General features: G+C 35.2%; 1 protein-coding gene and 1 pseudogene across 1 annotated transcript; both read right to left on the bottom strand.

Annotated features, from left to right (window-relative positions):
* Positions 1–4564: 4564 nt before the first annotated feature.
* LOC125195236 (putative pectate lyase 2) lies at positions 4565–6544 on the bottom strand. The gene is made up of 4 exons (XM_048093416.2): positions 5810–6544; positions 5634–5737; positions 5345–5477; positions 4565–4912 (listed from the first exon to the last, which is right to left on the bottom strand). Exons 1-4 carry the CDS (start codon positions 6542–6544, stop codon positions 4694–4696), a joined length of 1191 nt encoding a protein of 396 aa, XP_047949373.1. The 3' UTR covers positions 4565–4693.
* Positions 6545–8037: 1493 nt separating this feature from the next.
* LOC125195235 (cysteine endopeptidase RepA pseudogene) lies at positions 8038–8703 on the bottom strand (annotated as a pseudogene).
* Between the last annotated feature and the right edge of the window lie 915 nt (positions 8704–9618).

Here is a 9618-nt window from a genome sequence, read left to right as displayed (position 1 = left end):
GCTATCATCATCATCAGAAGATGATAATGATGCTACTTTATAACATGATGCTGCAAAATTACACAGCAAAAGGACTGCATAATAATAATTTTTATTGGAAGACATTGGTAAATTGAATATTATCTTAGAGGATTTGATTAACCAATGTGCGATGTTTTGATGTAGACGATAGGTGTGTATATATATAGACATGCATTGTTCCTCTTTAGATTTGTCCATTATTATTCGAATTTAAATGTAGGACAACAATCGCTTTATGAGTTATCATGAGATCATGCATGACATTAAAATCCAAATAATTCTATATTTAATTCCATTAATTAAGTTGCATGTTGAGATATCTTGAAATAAATTTAAACATGAATACTATTTATGATGATTGAGCATGCACAAATCATTTTACCATACACTACTATTTGAGTGTCTTGTTTAATTAGGAGTAATTTTTAAACCAATTGATTTATTCTGATATTCAATGTGGAGGATATATTTAATTATATTTGTTATTTACTAAACTTTAATACTAGTCCCTCGGTCACTCAATAATTGTCCACTTTGATTTCGGCGCGGATTTTTAGAAATGTAAAGAAAAGTGAATTGAAAAAGTTAGTGAAATATGAGTCTCACTTTTATGTATTAGTTTTATAATAAAATATGAGTAGAATGAGTTAGTGTAATGTATGGCCTATTTACCATTTATGGTAAAAGGTGAAAGTGGACAATTTGGAAAATTAACAAGGGGACGGAGGGGGTAGTTTTTATCATTTAATTTTAATATTGTCATATGTATATATATATTACATATTTTCTCCGTCCCACTTTAAGTGGAGCATTTCTAATTCAACTAAATTTAATACTATCTTTCACTAAAATAAACTTTTATATATTTAAAATAAACTTTTATATTTTTATATAATACATATTTAATTATATATGTTACAATATTCTAACTAAACTAGTGATTAAGCCGGTCCGACTAGTTGAACCGTGAACCAATAGATTCAACTGGTTCACTTACCGATCTGATTTTTAAAATATTGCTTCTAACTAAAATCTACGTCATTATGTTTTTTAGTAATAAAAACTTCAAATGCATATAAAAGAAATATTTTCTAATATCATTACTAGGATCGCCTTCCACTAATTAATATTGAGGTTTATAGAATTATAACTAATTTATTTCACCGTTGAGAGGTGTGTTATTTTTTTTTATTGAGAAATCATCTTTTTATTTATTCAAACCAAATTTAAGTAATTTTTAAAAAAGGAAAAAAAAATTCAAATACTACTACCAGTATAAAAGAGAATTGCGAAATGACGAAAAAATTAAATAAAAGACTTAAAAAGGCTATGAAATGAAAATTAAATGTATTGTAATTTTAAATGCAACAAAAAGATTTAAAGTATAAAATAGCTACTCACTCTGTCCAAAAAAAATAGATTAATTTTATCATTTTGGGCCGTCTCTGAAAATTAGATAAAGTATAAATATGAAAAGTTTCTAATCAATTACACACCACTAATAATGTGAACCCCACAATACATGATACGATCATGGAAGTCGTGCATCAAAGCTTGTACCTGCAGCTGGCATCAATCAGTATTCTTCCTATTGATATGAAGTCCAAATCCTCTGAAACTACTACCGATGTCTTCGTCTTCGAAAGAACTTCGCGTGGGTACCTTGCACGCCCCAATCGGAGTCCGGTGGAGGGAGTTATGGCCGTTTTACAAAAGGCACGCAGTGCAGACAAGTTCCACGTGGCCGGGTGAATTTCTAGGGGGATAATTCACGCGGCCGGGTGTCATTTTCGGACCGCATTCTGGCCCAACGGGCCACCCAAGCTTTAAATAATATTTTCCCACATTTTTCATAGTGAGACTTTGATGAAAATAGATGCTTGAGAGATTTGTTCCTCTTGAAGAGGGTTTCCTATCCAATTCCTAGTTATAGGTTGCTTGAATCCATCAATTGCTAGTTCAAGCATGAGATTTCCATCAGTTGCTAGTTCAAGCATGGATCAAGTAGAGGTATGCTTTGAGGTTTGTGGTTTCCTTGAAGATCTAGCCATGAATACATGTTAGCTATGTTGTAAGTGTCTTAACTTGCTTCATCAATAACTTTGTATTCCAATTTCCACCTTATCCAATGTTATTTCCCATCTTAGATTCCTTAGTTCTTGTTGGGTTGCTCTTATTGATAAAATAGAAAATCAATTCTCACAAAAAAATACCTAGATCAAACATCACAATTGGGTAAATCCTTGGGAAATGGATCATAAAATACAAGGATCCACATCAATACACTAACACTACTTCCATTAACTTTTTCCTTTCTCTTTTTCACTTTTTTCAATCTATCTTACTTTACCAATAACATATTAAAACTCGTACTAATACAAATTTATCTATTTTTTGGGATGAAAGGAGTTGATAAGCTTCAGTTAGGATGTGGTTTGTGGTTGTAGGGTTACAGATATACATGTATAGACTCTTTATGTGTGCGTGTGGATGCTTCAACTGACTAGGAGGGTACCTAGACCTAGTCTTATTGTTGTACCTAAAACCTTTGCTATCAAAACCTTAACCCACTTCTACTGACTAGTATAGCAGAGTAAAGATTGATCCCACAGAGATGGAGAGAACGTGTACACTTGTGATGACAATTTGGAAAATGGTTGGTTTGCTACCACCCTTTATTATGGGTTGAGACTGAAATGAAAATAGGTTCTATATCTAACGAGGGTGGACTGAAATGAAAACATGTTCTATACCTAAACTGACCAGGAGGTCAGGTGTGACTCAAAATGCATCATGGCAGAAAATGGTAAGCGAGAAAATATAAATGACTTAACTACTAGTGCACTTGGAATAAAAAGCTACTGAATGAAACTTACTAAAAATAGACTAGGCAAAAGGTAAAAGCAAACGGGAGGTACAAAAGCATAAAGCATATTTTTTGTCACTCTTTGATTTGGACATTACCTTCTTCACCAAGCTAAACTAACAGAAATCAACAACTTCGATGGGTGAATCCTAAAGCTTGAAACGAAAGCGCAATATTAAACTCGGAATCAAGATGGAAATGAGATAAACTGAGATCTACATAAAGTGGCTGATGTGAATCAAATTGCACTCCTTTATTGTATTGTTTTAACACACATTTTTAGGTGAAAAATGGACACATTTTGATATATTGTAGGACAAAAGACCAATCCATAAGAGAGAGGAGTCAATGGTCCGAATCTGATCAGTAATCAGCCCTGCCAGATTAACTTAAAATGCTTCTACAAGTCCACCATCTCATTCACCTTCGAAAGAGCTTCGCATGGATACCTCGCACGCCTCAATCGGAGTCCGGATGAAAAAGATACGGCTGTTTTACGAAGACTGCACAATGTAGTGCAAAACGCGCGACCTGGGCAAAACGCGCGACCGGGCGTCAAAACGCGCGACCTGATCGAGAGTATGACAAAAAGGCAGATCGGGCGTTTTTCAAGGTGTATACCGCCGGATGGGGCAATTGGTACTAGGCTTGTTTTTCGAGCCCAAGCTATTTAAATAGCTAGGGTACGACTTCCAATGCATCTTTTGGCGGCTGGAGGCGATTTTTAGATAGAGAAAGAGGCTTGGAGTCCATTTTTGGGAGGAAGAAGAAAAATCTTGGGCTAATTCTTCCCTAATCTTGCCCATATGGTAGCATTTACTTGTTTTCTTGTATTGTTGCCCACTATGAGTGGCTTGATTTAGGGATTACTCCTAGTTAGTTAGGGGAGCTTGTAAATATGAATCCATGACTTTGTTTTGATTGATTTCCATGTTTTGGTTCTTGTCTATGTGCTTATTTTCAATCCGTGTCGGGTTTTTCTAGGAAACTTAATCTGGTAATGGCCTTAACTTCAATGTCTCTTTAACTTGGAGTAGGGAGCTAACATAGATAAGGAACCCTAGGCTAAAACTAATCAGGGGATAGTCCGGGGTGGATCTTGTGTGTTGAACGTTCGTAGAAGCCAATCCCGAGCTTACTATGCGACTGTAGGAGTGAGGGGTTGGTGAGTAGAGCCTACGAGACGTGATCATCTTATCCTAGGTGTAAAATTCCACGATCAGTGATCAGCTGCGTGAGAGCGTAAAATCAACACGATCCCGATAAATATTGGAATGTAATTTCTCGTTTCGTCCTTCACTCGCCACTAGATCAAAAAAACCCAAAATTAAACTATTTTATTGCTTTTTAGTTAGGTTTACTAGTTTTAGCAATTAATCTTCTCCCTGTGGGTTCGACACCTTTTATGCTGCATTGCACGTCTGTATACTTGCAGATGTAATATTTTTAGGGATTTATTACTTGTTTTGTGTACTTAAATTGCACCCTAAAAATCGCAACAGTGGCCAACCGGCATAAACAACGAGAACAAAATAGAATCAAAACCATGCAATTTCTCGCAACTTCAACCGATTAAAACATGCAAACACGTAAGAAACGACAGATCTACTTTGATTGATCTCATATAGTTGAAAAGAGATATCAGTATACATTAAAATCAAGTGGGATACCGAATCGCATGTTGTACAAAAAAGGAGATGACATAAAATCGTGAACACATCAAAAGTGCAAACTCACCCATAGAAAAAAGGGGAAGAAATAAAATAAAAAGAAAAAAACAACGTATAATGAAATGATAGTGTTAGATCAACATTGTTGGTGAGGTTCACAAAAGAGGGGACCAGCATCGGATGTTAAAGCTGGAACCATTGATCCGACTGCGGCTTCAAAGTGTTGCGATGCCAAATAATTTGGAGCAACACTTCCATATCCTGATGGGATAAAATATGCCCCATTTACGAACACGTCCTTCGTCGACCTCCACTTCCAGCTCTTCCAATGATCCTTCGTCTCGCGTTTTGTTACCTGCCGTAGGATAATTTTTTATTTTGCCGAATCAAATGGACCATGTCAACATGAATATTCACCAAAATTTTTGTGATTGCGAAATTAGATGAAATTATAGAATAAACACACCATTAATGTCGATGAGAGATTTTTAAAAATGTTCACGTCACTATAAATTACATAAAATTATTTTTCAAATATTATGCAAATAAAAGGCTCTTTTTCCATCCTATCTTGGTTAGAACGTTTCTTTTCGACATAAAGATTAAGAAATGAGTGTTTAGAGGTTAAGTGTAGTGAGAATAAAGTAGGAAATAATAAATAAAAATGAGTAAAATATAAGAAAAAAATGACTCAATTACCTTACTACCCCTTAAAGAAATACTACTCAACTATCATGAACAACATTTTACTTTTAATTAGTAGTAGTATCAAATTGTTGTGACGCACCTCTTTAACTTGATCGGAAGCCACAAAATAATTGCCTTCGCTAAGTATAGTGGGATCAGCACTCCCACCAATTGCGTACATAATCCACTGATCGTACCTATTGTTGGCGACGTGGGCGTATCCGTATCGAACTCTGTAATACATAACCACCTCTAATCAAACTAATAAAATGTTTTTCTTTGAGTTGGCCTAATAATAAAGTAATAATTGATGCCAAATATCTCGGGTTCAAGGCCTATAAATTAATACCCCGTTTGCTCATTCGTTATCTATGTGTACAATAGTTTACCTTGGCATTCGTTGCACCAATCCTGGCCCAAAGTGATTAAAAACCACCGTCACTTTCATGATTTTGTCATCTGTAAATCCATCTTTATGTCCCAACAGCATCACCTATATAAAATTGAATGTACGTAAATTATAATTACTCCGTGTTTTAATAAAAATGACTGAATAACAATATACCTTATCATGTTGAGTGAAGTAATTGTTGGAAAGAGTAACAAAATTTGATGCATGTGTCACGTCAAGAAGACCATCCGTGCAACGAGCAAGGTAGCAATGATCAATCCACACATTGGACGAATCAAGAATGGTAATTCCATCTCCATCGCTACCGAGCCTGTGCCCGACATGGTCCGTGCTACTCCGCACCAGGCCGGGCTTCCCGGGCTTGCAGTCGTGGATGCTAAGCCCATGGACTATGACGTGGCTCACATGCTCAATAGTAATGCACGGCCCATTTGATATCTCTACTCGCGCCCCTCTACCATCGATCGTCTTATAACTATTCACAATCAACTCGTTATCGAGTTTAATACTCATGTCGCTTTCAAATATGATCCATAGCGGCTGGGCTTGGATCGCACCATAACGAAGAGTGCCCGGCTTAGGGTTAATTGCGTCATCTGATGCGTCAGTCACGATGTATATAGCCCCGTTCTTCCCTCCCACGGCCCCACTTCCGAATCCTATTGCACAATCGGCTAGCGCCTTCCGGGTTAGGGCCCAATTCGGGTCAGCCCGCCAGCACGAGTCGATTGTGTTCATCACCTTGTCGCTTTGGCGAGGATATGTATGGATGTTATAATGTGGGGATGTTTTATTTTGAGTTTTGTGAGATGAATGTGCGATATTTTTCGAAATGCAATAGGCAAGTAGCCATGTAAGTATGAAAAGGGAAGTGGTGTGTTTTGCCATGGCGTGGATTTGAGAAGAAAATGATATGTTTGTATGTATATATATATAGGGAAGACTAGAGATTAGTTGTGGCTGCCATGTTTTAGATTATGGAGTTTCATCTTAATTAACGTGTGAGCACGAAACTTATGTCATTAATTAATTTATTATAGGATTATCATTTTATTATTATTATTTAGTTTAGCATTGTCCACCGTTGAGTATCTCCTGCAGTCCAATTGCATATTCCATAAGTTTGAGGACACGTGCTCCCAGCAATCTAAAAGATCGAATATAAAATTGTATTCTAATTTACATGTTGATATGTTATATATACATTGAGACTTTTAAACTTATTTTACTTATTTTTAAGTACTCCTCGCCACCACCGACCAAACCGTTATTACAGTTATAATCACAGTCAATCTGTCATCTGTGCAATTTATTTTTCATAATCGATGAGATATATGATCCAATATTATTTCTCCTCCTTATTAATTGGAATTTCTCCAATCTTTGGCGTGAATGATACAATAAAATATTTAATTCGCAACCAAAAGTATTTCGAATGTAAATGATAGATGAAAATCTCTTGTTCACAATAAAGAGTATTTCGAGTTGTAAGTGATAACTTAACAATCCTTATTCACAATCAAAACTAAATTTTGAGTTATGAATTCTATGCCTAAAATAGTGACTGTAGACATTTTGAAGATTTTTATATGAATTAATAATACATTTAAAATTTACTATCTCAGTTTGGATTATTTCACCGAATAATATCAAGTGCAAAAGTATTATATAGCCACAATTGGGTACCAACAACATAAGAAACTAGAAATTTTGGTAAACTTATTCTATCTAAATGAAGCTCAACTATTCAACAATCTCATCTGCATGAAAATAAGAAAAAGAATTGCAAGAAGATACAAATAAAGGGCAAGTCATCGGATAAAATTCCTTCATTCCAGTTGAAGCAACACAATTACAAAGACTTTTAGGATTCAATGAGGCTATAAAGATTTCCTTGTTACAAACTATTCATCATCTTCCTATAATAGGAATCCTATTATTTACTGTACTCTCAGCTAGGGTTATAGGATGCATTCTAGACTCTTCCTTTGCACCTATATAATGGTCTCAGCTAGGAGAGGAAGGCGAACACAAAATCGTAGCATCATCCACAAGGGATAGTTTTCGACCCTCACTCTGCATAGTAAGGTTCAAATTTTACCTACTCCTTGTGTATTTTGTTCTTCTCCTTCAAGATTAGTCCTTAATTTTCTACAAACTTCTCCCACAAGTAGGTCAGATTTAGAGTATGGGAAATAGGATAGAAAATTTTTTGTTAAGAGTTTTCAGGCACAACACGTGGAGAGGTCGCCAGGCACTTTATTTCTTAGGAGAATCATAATGTAAGATTTAATTATGTAAATTAATCAATATGTTCTTATGTGTTCTAAGTGTGAAAATAGATCCACATAATCACCTAAATATATTCTATTGTATTTATTTTAAATTGAAATTTCTGCTGGGCAAACCCCATCGGCAATTGGATAAGTAGCATACAATGCAATACCACACATGCCCTCTTTAGCATCTACATTGCTCTTCACTTTGACATATCCACCATCTCCCCATCCTGTCCCCCACGAATTTTTGAGCAACCAAAACTTGATTCCATCTTCACTTTCACCATAGCCAACTAATGTAACTGCATGAGTGAGATGATTTCCACACTCTCCAGTCAAAACCCCACTGTGATAAAATTGAAAGAGTTTTGGGTCAATAGCAACTGAGATAGGTTGGTTAGCGGTGGCTAACAGTGATGCCTCATCACCACTAGGAACAAAACTAAAGCCATTGATCGTTGTAGAAAGAGATGATGGTTTACAATTGGTGCATGCTCCTTGAGTCGCAGTGTAAGGATAGTCGGTATCAGATGCAAGACCCCCATTTTGAACCACGAAGCTGAAAGCATGTTCCATTCTTCCACCTCCACAACCTTTGAAGTTGTAGTTGCAGTCCATAATGTGTTGCTCAAATAATGGAATCAGCTTGCCTGATCGGATGGCTATTATGCCTTCAATGGCGGCAACAGCTGAGAATGCCCAACAATGGCGGCAACAGTTTGTATGTGTGATTCCCTTCCAGATTAAACCTTTCAATATGTTGCACATTATCCTTAAATATCTTAAACCTTTTCTCTTTCACTTCCTCATTCTTGTAGTAGAATTCGTGTTGAGCCATCCATTTCTCATATTTCATATACATGCTTTCGTCGTCATAAGACGATAATGATATTACTTGATAACACGTTGTTGCAGAAATACACAACAAAAGAACTATATAATAACAATTTTTATTGGAAGACATTGCTCGATTAATTATTTTCTTAGTGGATTTGATTAGCAATGTGCGATGTTTTGATATATACTGTAGCCTGTAGGTGTGTGTGTGTGTATAGACGTGCACCTTGTCCTGTTTAGATTTGTCAGTCGGTTATGTAGGTCAACAATTGTTCTATGAGTTATCATGAAATATTACATGACATTAAAACCCAAATAATGATATATTTAATTTCATTAATATATTTGCATGATGTGATATCTTGAATTAATTTTAAACTTGAACAAACTATTTATGAAGATCGAGCATGCTCAAATACTTTGATTTATATCTTGCCTTTAATATGTGATTAACTGTATGACTAGTTTGTAAGTGAATGGTCAACTGAGAACTATTATAAAAAATCAAAACTTAAGAATTTATCAGTTGGCAACATAGATGATACTAATTGATAGTAGAAGGTATATTAGTTGCTCTAACTGATATGTTTTGTGTTGTGTTGTCAACTGATATCCAGTGACAACTGATATGATTTATGTCACCAACTAATATGTTTTGTACTTTAAACTCTGATAAGTTCTCAAATTTATTTAAAGATAGTTTTAATCGAACCATTCCCATGTTGTAATCGTTAAGCATTTGTATAAGTATCCAGATTGTAATCGTTAAGCATATGTATAACTATCATGTAAGTATAATGTTTAAAACTAAAATTTAAACATATTATATTCCTCATAAATATATTT

The sequence above is a fragment of the Salvia hispanica genome, chromosome 4 (assembly GCF_029641045.1).
Source record: "Salvia hispanica isolate PSC_SH4W2 chromosome 4, Shi_PSC_v1, whole genome shotgun sequence".
Taxonomy (NCBI): Eukaryota; Viridiplantae; Streptophyta; class Magnoliopsida; order Lamiales; family Lamiaceae; genus Salvia; species Salvia hispanica.
This window is presented reverse-complemented; position numbering and strand designations above follow the sequence as displayed.

Coding starts and splice junctions, on each gene's coding strand:
- LOC125195236 (XM_048093416.2), bottom strand. CDS start 6,544: ATGGCAAAACACACCACTTCCCTTTTCATACTTACATGGCTACTTGCC. Junction 5,478..5,633: donor TTGGTGCAACGAATGCCAAG/GTAAACTATTGT, acceptor TATGTATTACAG/AGTTCGATACGGATACGCCC. Junction 4,913..5,344: donor CTTCCGATCAAGTTAAAGAG/GTGCGTCACAAC, acceptor ATCCTACGGCAG/GTAACAAAACGCGAGACGAA.